Source organism: Oryza sativa, chromosome 1 (assembly GCF_034140825.1).
Source record: "Oryza sativa Japonica Group chromosome 1, ASM3414082v1".
NCBI lineage: Eukaryota > Viridiplantae > Streptophyta > Magnoliopsida > Poales > Poaceae > Oryza > Oryza sativa.
In genome coordinates this window covers 41,459,852-41,483,934 of record NC_089035.1, presented here as the reverse complement: position 1 = coordinate 41,483,934, position 24,083 = coordinate 41,459,852, and the positions used below count along the sequence as shown (strand labels likewise).

At 40.3% G+C, this 24,083-nt stretch overlaps 3 protein-coding genes and 1 long non-coding RNA gene across 6 annotated transcripts; 2 read left to right on the top strand and 2 right to left on the bottom strand.

Moving 5' to 3' along the window:
- Positions 1–4,958: 4,958 nt before the first annotated feature.
- On the top strand, positions 4,959–6,203 carry LOC4326946 (uncharacterized). The gene is made up of 2 exons (XM_015775633.3): positions 4,959–5,082; positions 5,182–6,203. Exon 2 carries the CDS (start codon positions 5,194–5,196, stop codon positions 5,890–5,892), a length of 699 nt encoding a protein of 232 aa, XP_015631119.1. The 5' UTR covers positions 4,959–5,082; positions 5,182–5,193; the 3' UTR covers positions 5,893–6,203.
- A 2,668-nt stretch (positions 6,204–8,871) lies between these two features.
- LOC4326944 (putative ribonuclease H protein At1g65750) lies at positions 8,872–16,845 on the top strand. Of its 3 annotated transcripts, XM_015766820.3 has the most exons (6): positions 8,872–9,005; positions 9,102–9,191; positions 14,389–14,485; positions 15,286–15,410; positions 15,519–15,614; positions 15,774–16,839. In XM_015766820.3, the coding sequence occupies exon 6, from the start codon at positions 15,842–15,844 to the stop codon at positions 16,808–16,810; it is 969 nt and encodes a 322-aa protein (XP_015622306.1). In that variant the 5' UTR covers positions 8,872–9,005; positions 9,102–9,191; positions 14,389–14,485; positions 15,286–15,410; positions 15,519–15,614; positions 15,774–15,841; the 3' UTR covers positions 16,811–16,839. The 3 variants fall into 3 exon arrangements, with proteins under 3 accessions (XP_015622306.1, XP_015622304.1, XP_066162850.1); XM_015766818.3 differs by having other exon boundaries at positions 15,286–15,444; positions 15,519–16,845; XM_066306753.1 differs by lacking the exons at positions 8,872–9,005; positions 9,102–9,191; positions 14,389–14,485 and having other exon boundaries at positions 15,299–15,444; positions 15,774–16,845.
- On the bottom strand, positions 9,522–14,139 carry LOC4326945 (potassium transporter 5). Its single transcript, NM_001409013.1, has 9 exons — positions 13,938–14,139; positions 13,463–13,685; positions 12,916–13,164; positions 12,674–12,724; positions 12,308–12,568; positions 12,133–12,185; positions 11,831–11,945; positions 11,483–11,737; positions 9,522–10,899 (listed from the first exon to the last, which is right to left on the bottom strand). Exons 1-9 carry the CDS (start codon positions 14,100–14,102, stop codon positions 9,926–9,928), a joined length of 2,346 nt encoding a protein of 781 aa, NP_001395942.1. The 5' UTR covers positions 14,103–14,139; the 3' UTR covers positions 9,522–9,925.
- A 3,158-nt stretch (positions 16,846–20,003) lies between the features above and the next one.
- Positions 20,004–21,588, bottom strand: LOC112937621 (uncharacterized). The gene is made up of 2 exons (XR_003240267.2): positions 21,350–21,588; positions 20,004–20,196 (listed from the first exon to the last, which is right to left on the bottom strand). It is a non-coding gene; the product is annotated as an uncharacterized lncRNA (long non-coding RNA).
- Between the last annotated feature and the right edge of the window lie 2,495 nt (positions 21,589–24,083).

Below are 24,083 nucleotides of genomic sequence, written 5' to 3'. Positions count from 1 at the left end.
ATGACTTGGTGTCAATGGACAATAGTTTTAAGAAGGATGAGGTAAATATTTTTTCTAGTGAGCGTGCTCGACAAGGGTCGAATCCGGACCGACGGGGGTGCATGCCAGCGATCCCTGCCACTGCGCTACGAGCGCATCTCGAGGCCGATCAACTTCCAAGTGGTCCCATGCTTATGTGGCAAACCAACAAATTACTGGAATTTAATTGTTGGGTTTCTCTTGGAGGAGGGAATTAACTGGTTGATGAGCCCAATTTTTATTTTGATAGTCCCAATTTAGAATTTTTGGGAGTTAAATATTAGACTGTGCCAATGCAGAATTGCAAAGCCTATAGTTGTGGGCATTAGCCCCTCCTATCAACCGTTGATTTAAAATGGACGGACTAGATCGGATGCTAGAACAACGATGGCTAAGGTAAATCGCTACAGCATTTCAAAACGGTAAATCCAGCACTGTTTCACCAGTACTGACGAACACCACTGTTCGCGTAAACTCAAATTAGCAGGTACAATAGTCTTATTTCAGCAGGCTATAAGAGTTACAAAAATATATTTATGTTGAGTTGAAAGAGAGAATGCAATGAAAGAGAAAAGCGGACGCTTGATTTATCGCCGGCTGCAGCGTAAACCCCAACGCAAGTTAAGGGGTCCAAAACTGGCTCGGGGGGCCTGAGTGGTGTTGACCAATGGGACGGCGACAAGCTGAATGATGGTGTAGCTCGTTTAGTCTCTGTACTTGTGCAGAGATAGCACTAGCAGCCAGCTATTGTACTTATCAGTTTTTTTATGCCGTTTTGCTTATGTGAAATATTTTTGGAGTAAACAATCGACAACACTATTAAACTTGTTATTACTGTTCAAATAGCCCCTCTCTATATATTCAGTACTGCATATGATTGGGATCCGTGTCGGATCTGGTCCTAATTGCCGAAATGATATAGTGTGGCATATTTACCGCTACCGTTGGTGTTTACCTTGTAAATTTACCGCTATCGTCGGTGTTTTTGTTAATGGAATTAGCAAGTTTGATCTCTAAAAAAAATTAAAACCTGAAAAAATTTCTTAATATACACATAAAAAATGAACGAGTTTGACAGCTATCATGGACATTCTTTACCTGGCATCTACATTCAACCGGATATATGTAACCTTTTAATTGTAAATTTAGCCTCTCAAACAACCTTTATCTGGTCTTTACATCCAACCGGATATATACAATATTTTAATTGGGAATTTAACTTCTCAAACAACCTAATCTGGAATTCGCTCATATAAATATTTGAACTCAGAACCTTATGTGCTACTCATATTACTGTAACCAATGCAACCACTAGATTACATGTTTTTCGCATTATTTTTTGGATACATCATCTCTTAGTCTCTATATTATTTTTTATTGATATGTGGATCCTCTTACCACTATTATTTTTTCTTATCATTGGTAGCGAGGGTGGTTGACATGTAGGCGCTCTAGTCTCATGTATTATTTCTTCATTTCAAAAGATTGTTGGTGGCGGGGGTGGTGATAGATTAATGACTCACCAAGTCACCATCATTTTAAAGTTGTATAGAAATGTATAATCCAGACATATTGATTCGACATCACTAGTCAAATTTAGCAACAAAAGTGGCATATTTGTATTTTTTGGATGAAATAGCGCAATTGAAAAAAATTTGGCAGATTTAACAGATTATTCTAAAAAGTAATACGCTATTTTCTCGGACAGTCGTAGGCGCTGTATTGTAGGACAGTTGGGCTTATCCTTACTGCCAGACATGGATGTAGGCTTTTTTAGGAACTGCTCATCCCATTTTAAGCGTAACCAAAAGTTTTCATGTCCAATTTAGATCGTCCGTCTTGTTTAATTTTTTTCATAAAGTACTATTTATTTTTTATCATCTAATAACAATAAAAATACTAATCATAATAAAATTTAAATAAGACGGTAAATAAGACGGACACAGAAACTCATGGTTGTGTTTAAAATGGGATGGAGGGAGTAGCTAAATGCTCTACGGATAAAAGGAAAAAAAATATACTATTATAATATTACCTAAAATAAATGCTAAAAGAGCTTATTTTTTGATAATATATTACCCACCTTTTTCTAAAAGGAATACTCATATCAATTTAATTTTATGTGTGGTTATCCATTTATAACTAGTTGTTATGTAATATTATGAAATTTAAGAGGTAATATGTAAAAACTACAACTAGAATAGGTGGGGTGACTACCACCAGCAAGATTTTTTTAGACTAGTTTGGATAATTGGATGGGCCAATGTACATGCATTGAACTAGATTGTGGCCCTTTTATGTACTGCATATTGGTTGCGATTTCAGCCCATCTAGACAAGGGCCTAAAGGATTCACTATTTCAACTTTGAAGCGACATTCGCTGAACCAGTGTCCATTTTGAGTCTTTTTTTGAGAATACATCCATTTTGAGTCTTGATCTTACAAATTATATACATGGAGATGAAGGAGATGATGCAAACAACCTGCCTTCTTAGTGGAAGAAGTGAGTGGTAATGAACTAGTGCTAGTAAAGGAACAAGTGCTATAGCTTTTCTCGACAGATCAGTTCAGAGAAAAGATCGAGTGTACAACTTGCACAAAAAGAGGATTAAGCAGATTGACAAAGCAGCTACACTCCTATTATATTATCGGTTGTTAGACAAGACAGAGTTGTGCATTCTTAGCACAACAGATTAATCAACCCAAAACCATGAATCCACCATTATATTCATGTTAGGCACTAACAGAAAAAAAAAAAGTAGATGTTGAAAAGGGGAGCAAAAGGCAAGCACAATAGCCCTGGTAATAATGTTTGCTTGTGTTGTGCGATGTTCTTTCGGCACTGCACTTTTCTGAACTTTATTTCAGATAATTCTCTGAACCCTTTTTGTTCGCTTTGCAGGACAGATTGAAGATGAGATCGAGCAGTTTGCAGAGAAGTGGCGTTATGATTGATGGTTTGTTCATGCTAATCTATAGGTGTCAAGCTCGGATAAGCACACGATCGACAATCCGTGGAAACTGAACATTCAAGCAGAGCCTGAAACTCTCATCAGTAATAACAGCTGTGCTACTGTCTGAAAGCTGTAAGAAATCAAATGGAGCACCTTCAGAATTTCAGATGCAACTCAGCACTGATAGTATTCAGATAAAACATGTATGCTGAAATGCAGATGCTAATGCTACGTAGAAACAGGGTTACTCGTTCACAGCATGGTAGTAGTACAGAGAAAAAAAAATTCCATTCTTGAGCCTTGACGCCTTGTACAGTACTGATCAAGCAGACAGCTGCAGAAATTCTTCTCCCGTTCGCATAGAACAGGTGAAGTATCACATACTTCGATCGATCCACGAAGCTAACTGGACCGACTTTTGCAGTGGGACAGCCCAAGCTGCTGCCTGTTTTTCCTTCAAACTTTGTGTTATTAAGCTGTAACACACTAGTTCAGACTATCAGAGTAAGACAATTTACCTTAATTTAATCCTGATTCCTAGCTACTACTAAGCGGCTAAGAAGTAAAAAAGATCCTAGCTTTGGTTCCAAGTCAAGGTCACGAGTGTGAGCATCCCCTGAATTGGTGGCTCTGCTCAATGTCGTGAGAAGAAATTAGAAATCAATCAATCGTCCACTGATTCTGATCGTTTCTTCGCATTATTTTTCCTTTCGATATAATATGCTCTTCTGCTTTTTCCTGTGGTCTCTGAAAGTGACGCCGCTGATGATCATGTGGCAACGTTCTGAGGCGAAATGTGTGATGAGAATGCGAGGTGATGGCTCATGGCTACCGCTTTTGAGGCTGATCCGGGGTTAAGGAAAGAAGACACCGGCGACACGTGGCTGCCGTGGACAACATTGCTGCTATTGCCATGGTCTTACTAGCTACTGTGTTGCCGTCGAGAAAAGGAGCGATTTGCTTATCTGAATTTTGAAAACCTACCAATTCAGTCACAGTTCACTTCCGAGTACTCCCCCATCCATAAAAAACGAATCTATAATAAGGTGTGACATATTTTAATATTACGAATCTGTATATATATGTTACATCCTGTACTGACTAAGTGACCAGTGACCACTAATGAATTTTCTGCTAATAACTGATAAACAGTACTCTACATAGAAAAAATTGCCCATGCAGTAATTACAACTCTTATCTGTTTGTTAGCTTATCAGCTGTAACAAAAATTCGAATTTTACCTGGCAAGAACCAAATTTTTCTGGAAGTCTATTTTCTAGCCATAACTTTTAAACTGCTAACAATAGATATATAAACTTACCCATAAATATTTTTTTTTGCTTTGTTTTTTCTTTTTCCTATGGCTTATCAGTCGTAGCTCAACCTATAAGAGGCCTAAATATATACCCCTCCGTTTCATATGATAAGTTGTTTGACTTTTTTTCTAGTCAAACTTGTCTGAGTTTGACTAAGTTTATAGAAAAATATAGTAGTATTTTTAACACAAAATAAACATATTATTGAAATATACTAAATATTAGATTTAATAAAACTAATTTGATTTATTAGATACTGCTAAATTTTACTATAAACTTGATCAAACTTAATTAAGTTTGACTAGGAAAAAAAGTCAAACGACTTATAATATAAAATGGAGGGAGTACTTACATTATTAGTCCATTGTCTATCCAAACTGAGCACTAATTCGAATATTTGCTTTGCAGAATTCAAACAACTTGACGAATTCCTTTGCATGCTTTTGCTGATTAAAGGCAACAAGGAGTTTGAAGCGGAGGCGCCACCTACCGGAAAAGGCATCGCCAAAATGTCCACGCTCCCCCTCCTTCTGCTGCCTTCCTGGTTAAGAAAAAAATTTCATTTTTTCTGACAGCTTTTGCCCTCTCCCCCTTGCGTGCTCTATTCATCGTTTAAATCCCTACTCCTATATACGGAGTATATATACACCACCTCACCACCAATCAACCCAATGCAAATGCCATTTCTTGCAATCCATCGAATGATCATTCGATCGATCCATGCAACAACATCCTGATTTGTTTTTCTCCCTTCCCCTTCCCCTGACATAAGCCGGCCTGGCTGATTGCGTTGTGTAACTATAACTCTTATCTTCTAATATATTAACGTGTAATTCTTTTTGCGCGTTCGCGGAAAAAAACAGCATCCTGATTTGATCTTGATTCTTGGGAAGCTTTTCTTGGCAATGGAGGTGGAGTCGGCGGCGAGGAGGATGTGGGGATACCTGCGGGCGGTGTTCTTCATGGTGAGGAAAGGGGTGATCTCCAAGCGGAGGCTGCTGCTCGGCATGCAGCTCGCCATGCGGCTCAAGCGCCGGAACCGCGCCGTCGCGCGCTCGGTGGCCAGCCTCCTCTCCCACCACCACGGCGGCGGCGGCGGCGGCGCGCTGCGCCGGCGGCGGGAGTACGAGTTCTCGTGCAGCAACAGCCCCGACGTCGTGCATGGAGGTGCGGCGTCGAGGCGGCGGCTCGCCTACTTCCCTTGCCTCAGCGCGGAGGACGACGTCGTCGACGCCGGCGCGAGCGCGACGGCGGCAGCGGCGTTGCAGAGGATCGAGTACTATGGATACGCCGCGGCGGCGGCGTCCTCCCCGGCGCCGTCCTCGCCGGGGTTCATGGTGCGGGATGAGCTGCTCGCACCGGGGGACGAGTGCAGCACGCCGGGGCTCTCGCCGCTGCTGGGCACCACCGGCGGCTACTCCGTGCGGGTCTCCAACTACTCGTCGGAGGAGGAGGAGGACGGCGACTACGGCCACGCCGACGGCGGCGGCGGCGGCGAGGCCGTGGACGACGAGGCGGAGGAGTTCATCAGGCGCTTCTACGAGCAGCTGCGCCGCCAGAACCACGTCGCGCTGCTCCCCTACATGACGGAATCCGCCCCGTGATCGGTCGAACGTTCGTCCCGTCCACGCCGCGCCGCGCCGCGTCGCGCCACGCGCGCCCAGAGCACGAACGCCGGCGAGGCCGCGCGCGAGCTCGATCACGCGGTGGCCCATCGCCTCGCCGCCATGGCGCCATCGATCATGTACACATACGAGTCATGTATACGGAGCTTGAATTACATGGTGCGTACGTAATGCGAAGATCTGAAGGGAGTCCCCATGGTTTTGGTTGCTGCAGGGACAGATGTAAATCTTGTGCAAATCTTTGTGTATTTTGAGCTTATTTGTAATTTGTAATGAAAAATATTATGTCATCTCTCTCGTCTAATTAATATATGTAATGTGCAGTAATTAATATATATATTCTTCTTCTTGAAATCAATCGAATACTGCTCTGCATAGGGTTGTACACTCATCTATATATCTGACAAATTATGGGGATAATAGAAGAAGAGACAACAAGTTCTTGCTCCCTTTTGGGTGGCAAAAATGCAGATAATTAAAAGCATCAAGCTAAAGACGCCAACTTAATGGACTAATTAGTATAAACGGTAGATAAACGAATATCTGTCTGATTCTTGATGGCTCCATCTCATTGTATCCGTGTGTTTGGTTGGTGGGTAGCGAATACAGTGATCAACCTATTGCCAGCAACAAGACTATGCATGCATGATAATTAACCAATCGATGTGCATCGTCGGTGCAGAACAATTTATTTAAACGACGAATTAATGATACTATTTAATTAACTCCCAAGTCCCAACTATGTAGCAGGTAGCATTATCTCTGAACGCAGATGATAGCATATCCATTTTCTGAATGATACTGAACATGTTCAGAAATCAGAAACATGCATGCAGCTGCAGGTACTACTCAGTTTGATTGGCTTTTTTTGGCGGTATGCCTTGATGTATCCAATTATTCATACTGTTTTTAGCTTTATTACTTATTAGATTAGCTAATGGATTTTCTGCTTTGCACTTTAGCGAAAGCAGTGGATTATTGGGGCCACCTGACAGCACAGTACTGTCGTTTGTTTGTTGGACAGCAGCATGATCAGTACTACTTAGAGGTGGTACAATAAGCTGACACAGCAGGCTGCAAAAATTTCCACGTCATGCTATTCTTACGTGGAGAAGAGAAAACGAAGGAGAGAGAATAAAGAGAGCGACATATCTGCAGAGCTCGCGTGCAGTCGATCTCGCGGATTAAAAACACGTATTGTGGGCCTCATCACCACCACTTCAGCCCTTCCGATCCCATGCGCCAGATTCACGCCATGGCGTGGCACTGGTACTTATTTTCAGGCGACAATACAACTACCTACAGAGACTGAGTTCACTCTTGATCATACGCAAGTATGTGCATGCTTAATTAATTCCCGGATTATGAAACTGTAATTAGCATAGTATAGCCATTCTATTGTATAGGTTGGCTCTATTATTAACTGTAAAATGACATGGATGTAATTGGAACCAACTGCTGGCTATACTATTGACCTTGCTCCTAGTATTACAATAGCTGGGCAATGATGAACAGCTTAGCTCTAACAATAACATATATGAACAACCTGGCCAGCTGTATGTACCAGCTTATCTACATACTTCTTGCATGATAAGAACATTAGCATCGTGTGACCTAATTAATTCCACGCGGAAAAACAAACTCTCGAGTCATTCGTTTAGCATTTTGTCAGCTGCTTGCCTGCTTAATCCCTTGTTGATCATCATCAGATGTGTGGAGCATGCGATCGAGCAGCTATGATTTGTCGATCTGCTGAAAATTAAGTCTATGCCTTCCGAGCAGATTGACAGCCACATCGTTTTGCCTATAATCTTAGCAGTCATAATACCGAAAAGCAACTATAAGATTACTGTAATTTAAATCTTAGCTGCAGCTGATAAGCTGAAAAGCAAACGATGGAGTTGTAAGCTAGTTGTGGAATCTGACTTGCTTGCCGCAAACAGACGCTGTCGGTTCAGTTGATCGAAATGATCAATTCCAGCTTGATTCCAATTGGTGTTGCTCCGAGTAGCTGTACATGTTTCCTTCTGGGAAACCTTTGCTGTTTCCTGCCATAATCTTTCTTTTATATTCCCTTACAAAGCCAGGGTTTTTCCTGACTGAAGCAATCATTTTTAAGCTCACAACCCCAAACTATTATATTCAGTGTTCATGCACGTTACTCGTGTAGTCTTGTGTTGAAAGATACTTCAATCATACCGGCGTGATGATTTGTTGAGCCACATGAGGTGCAGTGGTGTAGTTTGAAGTCCTGATCCTCATGGTTACGTTTACATAGAGTGCGTTTTTAACTGAAATTTCGTGAGATTAGAGACCTATCGTTAGCCTCCGTCTATTTAAGCAGATTGCAGAAAGATCAAAACAGCTTGTGAATTCTGAAATCGAATCGGCAATGTGCGTCTTGCGAGTCGAAGTTTGTGTGTGCTCCAAAATAAAACAGAGATGGAAAAGAGAGGAGAGAGAGGGAGAGAGAGAGAGAGAGAGAGAGAGAGGAGGGGGAAGAGAGGAGTCGCTGACAGCGAGTCAACCACAGTCAATCTACCACATTAGCAAAATACCGTTTCCCAAACCGTCGAAGGAGTCTATTTGCATCAGTTTTCAAAGATGAGGGATGCGTTACACCTGGTTTTACGGTTGAGGAACACAATTCAATCATGAGTAAGCGATGAGAGAGGTAAAATAGACTTATTCTAAAATTCATTCGTATCAAGCCCCACAAGGTAGAATCCTGTTCCTTTCCAACCCAACACATTCCCATTCTTGGGCCATCCCGGCTCAGCCAATCCCGTTATTGGGCCGCAAGTAATCGAAATCCCCTTCCGGCCCAATTATTATGGGCCACAAGTCAGAATCCTGTTCGCCCCCAACCAATATGGGCCGCACGTAGTAACTCGAGATCCCGTTCCGGCCCATTCCCCGCACGCAGCCTGGAATGCCGTTCCGGCCCAACTCAGCATCGGTTTCGCCATTTGTTCTCGCGGCGGAGGCCAGCAACGGCGGTGCGCGCGGCGGCGGAGGCTTGCCGCGCCGGCGGCGACCCCTCCGATTCCCTGGCGGCTCCTGGACGGCGCGACCTTCGCCGCGAATCGGTGGTATACGCTCTTCTCGCCGCGCCCGTTCGTCGATCTCCTCCTCCTCCTCCTCCTCCTCCTTGTTTGATCTCGCTGGAAATTATGTCGGAATCGCAGGAATGGAGACGCGGATTGGTGGCTTGGCAAGTCGTAGCGGAGATGGGATGCTGGAGCATGTGGATTGGGGTTCCTGGGCGGAATGCATAGGTACGATCTCTCGATGTCCCGTGGATTTTGCTTCTCTCATCACATGCCTCTGAACTGTTCGATGGAATGCCTCTGCGCCAACTTCTTGCTAGTTTCCTCACCTGTCCCGAACTCGCGTTCGATTGGCACCATGGAATTGCTCCTGTGCATCGATTTGAGCTTTGGTATACTGATACCGAACCTGGAGTCAATCATGCACAGTTGCCTTTCCTTTCAGAATCGCACACAAGATAAATACTCCCTCCGTTCTCACATTCATATTGATGTTAATCTAGATAGCATTCATTAACATCAATATGAATGTGGGAAATGCTAGAATGACTTACATTGTGAAACGGAAGAAGTATGATATATGCTGGTCCTTCAACCTTTTTGATTATTTCAACTTTTCAAGTACCAACACTCTTACAGTACAATAAATATGCTAGATTACTATCAATCTCTAGGGACGTTTCATATTGATCAAAATAACAAGTTATTCTTCCTGTGTATTAGTGTATATGCTATACTACTATACAATCTATGTTACATATTGAAGTTCTGATTCTCCAAAAGAAAACGTCATACGAATCTCCATGCATGTTCTGTGGTATGGTCAGGATTAGGAATGCTGATTTCTCATCCCCTCCTTTTTTTGCTTGTGCATTTCCTCACTCAGCACTGAGAACAACATCTTCTATGCGATAATTAGTTACTGAGTACTTACTCAGATTTCCAAGAACATCACCATCAGTCTAGATCTCGTACGTCATTCCTACCCGCAACAGTCTATTATGGGGAACACATGTGATCTTCTCTGGTTGCCTGAAGTTCTTCCTAATGAAATTGTAGACATAATCAACTATTATTTTCTTAAGGAAATCGGCGTTTGGTTCTGCCACCACATTAGTTTCTCCCAGCAGATGGACTACACCATTCCCCATCTCTTTGTGAATTGACTGTATCTCATCCATGCATCCATTTCTTGGTTCCGTCGTGTGTTGGTCTGAATTGTTTCTGGATGACATTGCATCTTGAACTTCAGAGGTAGGATCCGTTACACCTCCTATTTCTTTTATTGATTCTCCTTCAAGGGAATGACTACTTTGGCTGTAGAGGGATTCCTCGTGGATGAATTGCTTCAAGTTTTCAATAACTAAGCTCTCAAATTCTGCTGGATCTTCTACTTTATCATTGTATCCATAGCGCACCACACATCGGAATACCCTGTATTCTTTTGGCTCCACATATCGGAAGAGAAACCGTTCCTTTGTTTCTATCTTGCTGATCGGTAAGTACTTTATGGAGATAATCACAAGTACTGAATGAATGGAAGGTACTTTTTCCACCAAATGAGGAAGTATGGGTGGGATGCCTTGCACAAGTTCAGAGTATAGAAAACCTATTCCTGGCAGCCTGGCAAGATTTTGCTTTACTGCCAACTCTGCCACATAATTGTTTGATACTTTGTTCCGGAGCTCATATTTGTACCGATGAACGTGAACATAATGCCATGTGGCCATTATAAACATCAAAATGGCTGAAAAAACTAGTGGCAAGTATCCACCTTGAGTAAACTTGTAGAATGCTGAAGATAAGTATATGAGCTCTGCACCACCAAATATTACTGGAAAGAGTGCAATCCACAAAAGACTTGTCTTCCATATCATGACCATCACTAGAGTGACTAGTAGTGTTGTTATAAACATCACAAAGACAACAGCAATACCTGCACAATATAGTGATGATATGAGATGTCTGATCATAAAACTGGTACATTAATAATGTTATCATAACATGTTGACAGATCATGTCCATCCTTGCTTTTTAAAGAACATTTGATAAAATCGTTGGTGTCACTGGATAAAGGGACTAATCTGTAGAATTTTGTTGATATATCTTATGCCGACACCGTCAATCTTACTTAGAATCTAGATTCTTGCTAAATACTGTAATATTTGTTAGGCTGAGTTCACAGCTTAAGCAGTACCATTCTGTTAATGTTACGATTTGCTTGCAGTCTTGCCTGATAGATTTGGGCAGTTATCAGGTCTAGAGAAATTATAGTATATATCTTTTTGGTTATTTAAGACACAGTAACATCAAATTACCTCAAATAATTGATGATTTTAGATGGGTTTGTGGAATTAAGAGAAACTGTACCAAACAGGAAACATATGGTTCTTGAGAAAGAATATTCTCTATCTTAGAGTAAAAATGCTCTGAGTTCAAGTATTGAATCACTTGTTCCATGTTTATATTGGGTTAGAACTTAGAAGGAAGGGATACTTGTTTCTCGAGCTGAGGCTTACCGTATGCATTGCCGATCTTGTCTGTAGTTTGGAAAATAGCTGTAACAGCTACACATAAAACCATCAATACATAATTGATCTCTGGAATGTACACTTGCCCATGAAACTTCGTTGAGGTGTGGATCACACGAACTCGTGGAAAACAACCTAGAATTTGGGACTGAGCAATGATTGCGAATGCACCAGATATCATAGCCTGGCTTGCAATTATGGCAGCTGCGACTGCCACCACAAATGTTGGCCAATATAATGGGTCTGATAACAATGCCAATGAGTTCTTTGTTAGTTCTAATATTTCAAATGTGCAAATCATGGCATTTGTTTGCTGTCTTTAGTTATTGTTTGTACCTGGAATTGATTTGTAGAATGTATCTGCAACGTGTTCTGGATAGATGCGAAGATATGCAGCTTGTCCAATGTATGCCAGTAGTACTGAAGGAAGGAGAACTACAGAAAAGCCAATCTGCAGCGCAACAAAAATATTTATTTTAAATGTCTTAAGTATAGTAGTATGAAAATCAAGAACAACAGTTACAAAGTTCAAATGGATCTCAATCCCTGTCTTATAGTACCCCTAGGAGGCTAGGAGTTTTGCTATTGGGTTGATTAGTTTTTGTGTGCATGCATTCAGAGGAAAAGTACTTCCTTACCTGAATGGCTCTCACATTGAAGTGACCAAGGTCAGCAAACATTGCTTCTGTCCCTGTTTCATCAAAGATGTGGTATACGTGTCAAAACTTATCTGTCAAAATCTTGTGGTGATAACATGGAGATTGGAGGCTTATTGCAAAGTAATAATGTTGGGGATCATGAGAGTAGTAGTACCTGTAATGCATAATATAACACCTCCAAGGGAAATCCAGCCTTGCTTCCCATTTCTTTCAAAATAGTCCACAATGTATTTGGGATTGAATGCTTTTAGAACACCAGTATCATGTTTGAACAGATTATAAACTCCAGTACCAGCAATAAAGATAAACCATGTCAAGATTATAGGGCCAAATGAGTAACCAACTTTGTCCGTGCCAAAACGCTGAACAAGGAAGAGGACAATCAGAATAGCAATTGCGATGCCAGCAATTTGTCCTGTTGATAGGGCCAAAAAGGTCAAATCAAATACATCCTGAGCAGTACTTGGCTTTTCAAGTCTCTCTCTGAAATACAGTGAGAAGCACATAATGATTGGTTTACCTTGAGTCAGGGACTTTGCTGATTCCTTGATCCCCCCAACAGCGCTAAGCACTATAATATTACCAAAAAGAAAAAAAATGCATGAGTTACTTTGAAACACTTCAGCATGTGTTCATGCAGTTCAGAAGGGAGATATCGTGTTTTTAATAACCCATGTCTGCTTCAATCATCCCTTCCATGCAACTTTACATTATAGCCATTTAATCATCAGCAATGAGTCCAGAAAGTGAAAGAAAACTCACCTGAAATACATGGAGTTAGTACGCCGTCACCAATCACCATAGATGTTGCCAGAATTGTTACTAGGAAAAGTATGATCTTAAAATTTGGACTGTTTTCCATCTTTTCCTTAATCCAATGAGCCCGCTTGACGCGATTTGAGGGGGACTCTAACTTGTAGTGTGAGACCATTGCATCTTCTGCCTGCTGATTGGGTATCAAGCTAATCCTAGCATACCGAGATATCAAGGAATAAAGTGCAAATGTTCCACCTGCAAGATTAAAAATTGATAAGAAATGTGAAATTATGATGAAATAAATCGTTGCATGCATATGGTTTCTAAGCCATAATTCTATTCAGGGAATTCATTTAAACACTGTGGTTGGAGTGTTTTTTTATATTTCTTTATGTTTGCCCCATTGATCATTCTTTTCTTGGTAAAGTTGCTTTTGAGTTTTTATCTTGCAGAAACTCTGCTTGCAATAAAAGCATAATTCTTTAGTTGTTCGAAGGACTTCTCTGTGGCCATATACATGTGTTCTGAAGATGAATGAAAGATGTTCACTCACCATCGCCATTGTCATTTGCTCTTAAAACAATGAAGCAGTATTTTATTAATGGGAGGAGAACCACAGTGTAGATAATCAGAGACATAACACCAAGGATGTCATTGGTGTCCTTGATCCCGTTGGTAAAGGTGCTGGAGAACACATAGAGGGGAGAAGTCCCCATGTCCCCATAAACCACGCCTATGCTCTGGAAGGCCAAGTGTAGTGTGGTCGCCCATCCAACCTGTGTTTCAGCATCAAGCATATTCTCAAATCAGATTGCATTCGGCTCACATGAAGATCTCTTCTTCTTGCTACACTAGTCATGCAAAACTTAAGATGATAAAGAAGATAGTATATTAGTTGCTGCAGAACATTTCTTTTCAAAATATTCTTCCTCCATTTTGTGAAGTTCTGGGAGTATTCTTATTAAGTTGAAGTTCATGAAAAAGTGTATACTGTTATAGGAATTCAATTGTCTGTTTGAAGAACAAACCTTGGCTGTATGGCTTTGGCCACCTGGAATCTTTCCAGCTTCCATGTGCAGTGAATCAAATCTCTGCAACCTTGTTGTTGTTTGCAGCGTCTTCTCCGATTCAAATGCAGCGTTTGGACCCCTTTCAGCGCCTCCATTGCTGCTTGTGTGCAGAGGCTCGGTCATTCTCAGTGTATGGAATGTTTGCTCAGGCCGACCTTCTGTGTTGTTTAAGCATGCGTGACTTGGCTTATATAGGCATGTATGGGTGGGGCCAAGCATGACACTTGTTATTTTCTTGCAAGTTGCAACCTTTGAGATCTTGTCTTATGAATTGTGATGCTGAAGTATGAATGGTGCCACAGGATAGACGGGAAATCAGTGCAACTAATTGGATTTTTCATTTTATGCTAGTGTAGTCAAATATTGTTATCATTTGCTTTACTCACGGAGTCTTCCTTCTGTGCTGCAGCTGTGAATCTTGTGATCTGCATTAACTAGTGAAGGTGGCTAAAGGGAGAAAGGCACGGTGACTTTTCTTCAGAAGCGCGTCCTGTCACCTGTGACTTGTGAGTTCTCGTGCTGAATACCAGTAAAACTTTCCATAAGCATTTCGTTTCAGTTCAGTTCCAACTTATCGTCTGCTTGCTTCATGAATGTGGAAAGAAACCTCATCTCCATGCCATTTCAACGGTTAAGAGTTTATCAGGAATTCAGGATATATGTCGCTTTGCTAGTTGGCCTGCAGAAATCATCACTTATCTCAGGAAAAATACTCTGTCTGCAGACTTAATCATCAAGTAGGGATAGATGCAAGGAATGCGAGATTTTAGATGTCACTCAATCCTTCCAGGCTACCAGTCCTTTTTGCACAAGGATGATCGAACTATTTTGCTGGGATATCTGCTGTCACTTAAAAAATTTTATATAGAAGTTTTTTTCAAATAATAATAATAAGATCTATTTTTTAAGTTTGTAATAGTCAACACTCAATTAATCATGCACTAATAACAAACCTAGTTGTGCAAATTGATTTTCACAAACGGCCATTAAAAAGAGGATCACCTACCTTAAACCTCACTTGGCTACTAGTGTGAAGTACAATTAGGAAAGTTTTGCCTTCAGCACGAGCAAGTCACGTTCGCATGAACGACCTTTTGGCCATTTGATTAGTCAGAAGCTTTGAACAGTGTATAACGGCCCAAGTTGTTGCCAAAAGTATGACTTCAATATTGTTGGGCGCTAACTTGAGCAGCTATCGTAGGCAAAGATGAGAAGCATCTTTCTGCAAGCTGGTTCTGTTAAGTTTTAACTCCCTTTCATGTTGAACTGCAACGTGGACTTGACCACTCGCTTCTTTCTCGTGCAGGATCCTTTCAAAGAAAGGGATTTCGATTCTCTGAAGCAAGTCAGAGAAGCACGGCTTGGTAGTTTTGAGCTAATCTTGCTCATCCATTCGAAGACAACGTGCTACAGTAGATGCAACTGCTACAGGTGCAGTAATGTTTGCTACAGGCAACTGATACATGTACAGTTCTCTCCCAGATTTTTTACTGATCCAGCCTTCCAGGTCATTTATTCACCGGTGACTTGTTTGTGTAGGATGGTGGCAAGTGTCAAGTGTGTGAATTCTTGAAAATTAAGGAAGACCTGCCTGACTAAGGTGGCATGTATCTATCACCGCGTGCGATTTCCAAGGTACGCAAGTCTTCAGCTAATGGCAGTGCACATCAATTCTACTTTGCTGCTTCTAGACTAGCGCACATCAATAGCATGCAAGACTTTTCCATGTTCAGTTTGATCTTGCTGCGTGACGTAGCTGGTAGATTAGTGCTGATAATAGTTCAAGCTCATCAGGAAATGAGCTTGGTAAAGCTTGGAACCAGCTTTGGAACTGTAATGTGCCCCCAAAAGTCAAGGTGTTTATGTGGAGAGCTGTCACTAACAGTCTGGCAACTATGGTGAATAAGAAGAAAAGGAATCTAGAGCAAAACTCCTTGTGTACCATCTGTGGAACAGAGGAAGAGGATGTTGCTCACGCTCTGTGTCGTTGTCCGCATGCGAAGTACCTGTGGGAAGCCATGGGAAACACCAATGCCATCTCCTGCAAACCGGACAGCAACTGGAAAGATTCTGACTGGATCCTTGACATTTCAGGGAGAGTTTCAAAGGAGGAGCGCATGGGGCTCATGATGCTGCTGTGGCGAATTTGGTATGTACGTAATGGGATTACTCATGGAAAGGCAGCAATTCCGGTGGAGGTTTCCCAACGTTTTATCATCAGTTATATGGCATCACTGTTGGAGATTCGACAACACCCGAATGCCAATTTGATTAAAGGGAAACATGTGGTTCAATATGGGTCGTCAATGCCTTTGCCAAGACAATGCAAGCCAAGTGCAGAATCCAGCTCTTGGATAAGACCACAGGAAGGCTGGATGAAGCTAAATGTTGATGGCTCATATTACCCTAGTGATGGGAAGGGAGGAACTGGCGCTGTTCTCAGGGACAGCTCTGGGAACCTAATTTTTGCGGCTTGTGGTGTTTTGCACAGACCGGCAAGTGCTCTGGAAGCTGAGATGGTAGATTGTAGGGAAGGGATCAGCATGGCGCTACAATGGACGCTGCTGCCCATCATTGTGGAAACGGACTGCTTGGAGATGGTGCAATTGATTCACTCTGATGAGAAGGCCATGTCCGATTTGGCATTCCTGATCAGGGAAGTTAAGCTCCTTCTTAAAGGAAATAGGGAGATTGTCATAAAAAAAGTTAGTCGTGGTCAAAGCAGAGACTGTCATGTCTTAGCAAATAAAGGTAGATGTGAGTCCTTAACTGCCTTTTGGCCGGATGATAATTGTAACTTTATCCCGCACGTTTTGGGTGCGGATGAGTAATATATCTCCCTTTTCCCCGCAAAAAAAAAAAAAAAGATTAGTGCTGCTGGTTTACCTTCACGGTTCTACGGCGAGCGATGAGCGAACATATAATCGTACGGTAGAATTTGCTGGGACGATAAGAGTGCCTTGGTATCTTTGGGCTTATTTTCCGTTCTCCTTTTGAATAAAACCACATGAGGTGGCAAAGGTGCAGGTTGGGTTATATCTTACTGATTAAGATACTTAATTTTAATTTGAGCTTGCTAGTAGGCCAGTGGGGTTATTCAAGAAGCAACAATGAGCAATCCATGAATGCTTAGCAGTACCTGCTTTGACGGGCAGTTTTGTTCTGTTCGTGCTTCGTCACGTATATAACTATGCCCGCGCGTGTGATGTCGTCACCGTTGTTTGGTGTCCAGTTGCAGCCTCGCGTCCTTATTGAATGTTGACCGTGTTCGTCTTCCCTTGCACAAGAAGAAAAAAGATATTTTCAAAATCCTTTTTATCAAAAAATAAAATAAAATAGTAAAAAGGACACCGCAATTTTAAGGGACAGTTGTGATGCCACTATGGTTGACGAAGCATAGCAATCCGTACCACTGACGATGATGATGGTGCGGTAATGGCCACAGTGGCATGCCAAAAGATAAAAAAGTGTAGATGAGTTAGTTTTAAGAGTGTTATTAGAAAAGTTTTCAAATAAATAAATAAATATTTGCCTGCAGGAGTTGCAGAAATTAGCGAGTAGTCGACTTCTTATTTTTTTGGTCACTCTGCCCTCTTCTTCCTTCCTGGGGATAAGCCCTTGGCTTTTTCATGCTCGGCTCTCTTAGCCGATGTAAATCAACTTTGTATTTGCTCTTTTCTTCACAAATCTTAATGAAATTGGTCGGCCTCCTTCGGCCGACCCAGCAAAAAAAAAATTGTCTGCAGGAGCAAGGGTTTTACCGGTTATTAGTGTGTAATAATTACTGTCAGGGAGTATGCGGTCTATTTTGGTTTCTCGAAAAGTGGATTTGCTTGTTACTGCCTCGTTGTGCTAGGAGAGGTTGTCTTTTTTTTTGGGACGGATGGAGTATGCATGATTTTGACATGTAAAAACTCATATTGGTTCTTGCTTGTCATATCCAGTAGATATCATAATATTATATTTTTATGGGCATATATGTGGTTATCAGTGACTTATGGATTTTAGAATATAATCGCAAACATTACATTACATCGTCTTATCATGGTACTGGAAAATGCACCTGATGGTCAAGGAAAAAATATATGGTGGAAACCACATTGTAATGAAAACTACCATTGGATAAAAAAATGGACGTCCGAGATTTGTTCACGTCACTATGAGTAATAAATCCGTGAGTAAATTTTTTACTCGTGATGACGTGGACGAATCTCGAACGTCTATTTTTCGATCAAGCGGTAGTTTCTAGGTTTCCATTGTATACGTGGTTTCCACCGCATATTTTCCCGATGATCAATGCCCTGAAAGAAACCCAGAATGCCATGCCATATTAGCTTGGAACTTGTCGGTTTAAACGGAGTCCAAAAGCCCATTGGGTGAGGATTAGTGGGCCGTTGAAATTTTATAGCCCAAAGAGGAAAATCCTTAGGTTGAATGTTAAGCTTATTGGCTGGCCCATTAAGTTTTGTTGACGTTCTTTCTGATTGCTTGGATGGTATTGGTCACTGAGAATAGTGTAGTTTTGTGCTTAAGAGAGTGTGATAGGGTAGCAGATAAAACTGGCTGCTTTTGTTGCTGCGTTCGTATGGGCCAAATCTATCTTCATGTCTTGAATTCTTGATGAGGCTCTTGAGTGCGTGCTTGATTTGGTTTCCGCTGATTTAGTTGGAACCAAAGTTTAACGGAATCCTGAATTCCTCCAACAAAAGCCCCCAAAAATAAATCCTACATGATTTCTACTCCATTCTATTACTTTTAGAAGGGTAGATTCTATCAAAATTGATGTCAACATATGGTGGTAACTGGTAAACTTCTCAGTTCTTATATGCCAACTTATATAACTGATATGGTATGATGATGTCCACTTCCTAGCTATAGAGGATCAGCACCAAGCTACTTTTTCATTTTTTTCCCGCAAATAATGGTATTGACTTTCCACAAATGAACCGTGGACGTTGCGACCATGTAAATTATGACCTAACTCCATTGAAATAAATATTTGAGCAGCCTCGATTTGATATGCTTGTTGCTCATGGAAGTCGTTTTCAGTGTCACGAATCAGGGAATTTATATACTAGAGGTACATAGGGCGGCTCCACTGAAAATATGCTGCAATTGGTAGTGGAATTCCAGAGGATATATATGTGTCTTGTCTTTTTTACAAGTGGGTCTTGTTTCTTGCTTTGTTCTTTCCTCCTTTTCGAAGCAATTCATTTTCATCTTCGGCTTTAGGTAATACTATATGCTAGTATTTCATTCCCGTGCACGTGGCAATTCTAAGCACGGTACAGTTTAGGGGGGAATCTGCAAGCACATTAAAAGATGATGCAACCAGATCACCTGAGCTGTGTTTGCATTTGACTAGTCCTAGATAAAACCTTACATGACATATATATATATATATATATATATATATATATATATATATATATATATATATATATATATATATATATATATATATATATATATATATATATATATATATATATATATATATAATGGTATAAGGTTATCAAATAATGATTCTGTTTTCCATTTATGGGCATGTTGTATGTATTATAAATATTCATGTGAACGCTCCTGTAGATAGGCCTGAGCAAAATGTTCCAAAGTCAGCTTTGAAGTTTGAACACAGTTTATCTTCTTCATTTAAAATAGAACAGGTTACTACCATTCAAAGCTTCTGCAAGATTATCCGATAAAAGGTTTCCCATATCGCTGTCGTATGCTTCCAAGTTCCAACTGATTGCTGATATTTCCTTTTAAAAAACTTCTTTTTTTTTTGCGAGTGAGGGGAAAAAACGGATTGCTGATATGATATAGGTATTAGGTGCTGTAGTGGTTCAAAGCTTAGATAACGATGACGAGGAGGTAGTTGTTTTGCGTGGATGCTGAGAAGAACCAGCGAAATGTCAAAGTCGAAGTCTTGGGGGGGTAATCTTATGTATTTCATGATTTTCAGTTTTGGTTTTATAGTTTTAAAGATTCAGATTGACTCTATGACAAAAGGAGGAGGATGAATTGGCTTTGCACACACACTCACTTTTGCACCAGTATAAATTTAAGTTTGAACATTCAATAACAATTTAGTGAGATCAAGAATATGTCGTTAGTCATCGTCTTCTTGAGCATCTATTAGGGGTCGTATTCACCGCTCTATACGTCCGTAGTCCATAGAGGTGTGTGTCAGCCGTGGTGATGTTTCTCCGAGTAACTGCAAAAAAGTGCATCATATAAACTGCAAAACATTGTATTATTTCTTTTTAAGTCTAGCTAAAATTAGAGTTGCACTTTATATTCGTTTACCTCTATTTTTATGATACAATGATATTTTGCGGAGAATGTAGTGGCTCATTTTAGCCTTCTCGTTATTTGTGGATATGATATGGAGTAAAAGATATCTATAGTTTTTTAGGGTGTGTTCGGTGGTGTTGAGGGTTAGGAACCCTTCCTCCCAGTAAAAAAAAAGGATGAATTATTAATGTATAATTGATTAAGAGTAAAGTCCATCACCGGTCCCTAAACTTGTACCGTTGTGTCATCCCGGTCCCTAAACTCACAAATCGACCGTTCAGGTCCTCAAACTTGTTCTATTGTGTCATCCCGCTCCCCATACTTGCAGATCACTCGTTTAGATCCTCCAACTTGTTCAGTTGTGTCACCCCGGTCTCTAAACTTGGATTTGAATATCATATGGGTCAAATAGGACGATATAAATACTTTATATTTAAAAATAATTCATAACTTTTTCATGTGAACTCTAATGAAAACGAATTTTATATCAAAATTGTAGCCCTCGACGCGATCTACATCTTTGTAGTTGAAATTTTTTTATTTTAAGTCATTTTTTTGTCCCAAAATGTAATTTTAAAATTAAAATTTCAAAATCTATAAACATGCAACAATATTTTGGGATCCTAAACAGTTTTAATTCAAAAAATTTTCAACTACAAAGTTGTAGGTCGCGTCGAGGGCTACAATTTTGATATAAAGTTTGTCTTCATTAGAGTTCACATGAAAAAGTTATGAATTATTTTTTGATACAAAAGTTTTTAGACTGTCCTGTTTAGGGTCCGGGGTGACACAACTAAACAAGTTGGAGGACCTAAACGAGTGATCTATAAGCTTAGGGACCGGGATGACATAGTCGAACAAGTTTGAGGACTTGATGGTTGATTTGCGAGTTTAGGAATCGGGATGATACAGCGGTATAAGTTTAGAGACTGGTGATGTACTTTACTCATGGATTAAGTACTAATTGGGAAGGGAGAGCATAGAACACACCCTGGCACAACTTCGATGCAAAAGTGAAATCCACTTTAACTCTAATACAAAGTGCAACGACGAAGTGTGATCAACTCCCTAACCTGACTTGCGCAGCAGTTCACTCCCAGCACCGTTACGAACACGAGGAAGACTCGCCCACTAGGCCCAGAGAAACAACACATAGTACCATACACTAAAAACGCTTAGTTGAGGGATAACATCAATCACTAGCCAGTCAATTTCCACACTTAATTGTGATGGATAACCTATCCTCTTGGAGAAACCCTCGTTTCAATTCCAGCCTGCATAATAGAAGAATAAAAAAGGCTCGAGGAATTGGAGATGATTAGATGAAGAAGTAAGGAGAGAGATAGGAGTATATAATGGCGACAGCAACCGGGGACTCCAGGAGGAGGCCGACCAAGCGAAGAGTGCACGCGAGCACAATCGCACGCACACACGAACGAACTGAATTTTTTTTTTCCGATCGTTTGCGACAAAATTTAATTGGTCAAGCCCATGTGCGGGGTTTGGTCAAAGCCAGTACGAAACGTCGCGGCTTAGCTGTTGACAACCCAACCTTCGCTGCAGCATCTCACAAACTAAAACGATAGCAGTACTGTTCCTATGAAAGAAACTTTATACCCGCAGTATATTAGACTAGTACCCCTCCGTCTGTAGTTATAGGTTTCCGTGTCCAATATTTAACTATTCATTTTATTTAAATTTTTTTATGATTAATATTTTTTGTTGCTATTAGATAATGCGTGATTTAATTTTTTTTCATAAATTTTTAAATAAGATGGATGATCAAACGTTAGACACAAAACTCACAGCTACGTTTTAAAATAGGATGGAGGGAGTACTTTTGTTACTTATTCTGCAACTATTTTCACTGGTGATTCAGGATCCGGTGTACCGGATCAAGGGACCTTAATTTTATTAAGGTTATTGCAGCTATTTATAGTTTCTATGTTGACAGGATTGCCAGTTTGGCACATCAGAATTAGCTGGAAACCAGCTGGTAAAATACTGTTTGGGAGGGGTTAATGAAATGGGATGAAATGTGTGGTTTTGGAGTTTAATAAGTTTTAAATAAAGTAAAGAGTTTAAGGGTCGAAATGACTTATTCATCATTTTCTGCTCTAAACCCATCGATTCCTCTAAAGAGTTAAGGGTCTGTTTAGTTCTCATCCACATGTTATCACCATTTGCTAACAGAAGTTAGTAAACTTGATTAAGGCTATATGCTCGAAAATATTTACCACACTTTAGTAAACTTAAGATAATATTATCGCACTTTTCCGAGTCATTGATGGTAGAACTTAATTTGTGCAAGAAAATTTTATCATAACTGTAGCTAATCTTAGGAGTGACAAACAGTAAACAAGTTATGGTTAGCAACCAAAAAGACCTAAGTCCCAAACATGCTCATGTGTTTCTTGAGCTGTTGATTTAGAATTCTTAAGCCGATCTTGAATTTTAATCAAAACTACAGTATGTTTTTTTTTGTCAATTTTTATATTCACCGTTAAAAGTAAGAACATTTTCCCACGCTTTGCGGTTTGAGGCGTTGTTGTCATATGGTGCGGTGGCTTTTATGTTATTTCCTCTTTTTTTCAGTTATAGTTCCCTAGATTATAGGATTATTTTTTTTCTTTTGCTATATTGATATAAACTTCTAGATGTGATTCGTTAAAAATCCCAGAGTCCAAAAATACCATACTATTTTTTATTGGGAAAAATAAAAAACCATCGTATAAGCCACATGAAGTTTGACATTCCATCCATAAGTTATTTTGTTATAAATGTTCATCTTTCTATTTAGTTATGTTGTAAAAACTGCTCCATCACATATGTGCTTTAGCCAAATCAATATGAGAGGGTAAAGCCAAGGCATAAACCCCGAAGCAGACGAAACGAACACTGTGAGAGCATGTACAATCAGGGTTCAAGTTATCATGCAGTAATTGCGGTTATCGCACTTACGCAGGGGAGGGGATCGGTTACCGGGGATTAGGGTTTAAGAAATTTTGAGTAAATTCAAATTTTCAGAAAAAAAATCATGGATGTAGTTCGTGATTCTTAATGGTAGACGGTGAAGAATTTTTTTTGAAAAAAGAGTAAGATAGAATCAAATTTGAGGGCAAAACCAATAATTGTTTAGGAAATAGAAAAAGAAAAAATATATTGGGCTTCATTTTTGTATTTTACATCCACAAACTAGGTTTGCAAATGTCCTATATATTCTTCCTCAATTTCTACACACATTTAAGTGATTTTTCTTTTTTTTAGTTCCTTTTCATTTTTTCATGTTTTCTGCAAATATCACGGTTACCACGTCAAAACGTGTGGTAACCGCGAAACCGCCAAATTTTTGAAGACGAAATTCACACGGTTTTTGGCGGTTACCACCTTACCATGGGTGGCGATAACCTCCTCCAAAACGTTAAGTTAAACCCTGGGTACAATAACATATTATAAACACATGTCAAGGAGATAAAATAGGAGAGAGAAGAGCAGCGGGCTATATATTTGTACCCAATTGCAGTATGGATTCCAAGACGCAATACATGTATGATAAGTGAGACCGGGTATTAATAGTGTAATATATATTTATATATAACTATTGTATATATGAGTTATCTATTAAAATTGACTATAAATAATTTAGAGTTATTAGTTAGTTATACTACTACGTATTAAAACTTGCTCTGAAGTGGACGAAACAAGAAGCGGCAGCAGGCGACAGTAACGAAGACATGCCAGCAAGCTGCTCATCGAAACAACAAACAAGAACAAGGACGGCCAAAGCCAGGCCAAGCAAAACAAACT

What these genes read in the sequence shown, in the direction of transcription:
- LOC4326944 (XM_015766818.3), top strand. Translation starts at nt 15,842, where the DNA reads ATGTGGAGAGCTGTCACTAACAGTCTGGCAACTATGGTGAATAAGAAG.
- LOC4326945 (NM_001409013.1), bottom strand. Translation starts at nt 14,102, where the DNA reads ATGACCGAGCCTCTGCACACAAGCAGCAATGGAGGCGCTGAAAGGGGT. An exon ending in TGTTATATTATGCATTACAG is followed by an intron (nt 12,186 to 12,307) that starts GTACTACTACTC and finishes TTGATGAAACAG; the next exon opens with GGACAGAAGCAATGTTTGCT. An exon ending in TCAATGTGAGAGCCATTCAG is followed by an intron (nt 11,946 to 12,132) that starts GTAAGGAAGTAC and finishes GTTGCGCTGCAG; the next exon opens with ATTGGCTTTTCTGTAGTTCT.
- LOC4326946 (XM_015775633.3), top strand. Translation starts at nt 5,194, where the DNA reads ATGGAGGTGGAGTCGGCGGCGAGGAGGATGTGGGGATACCTGCGGGCG.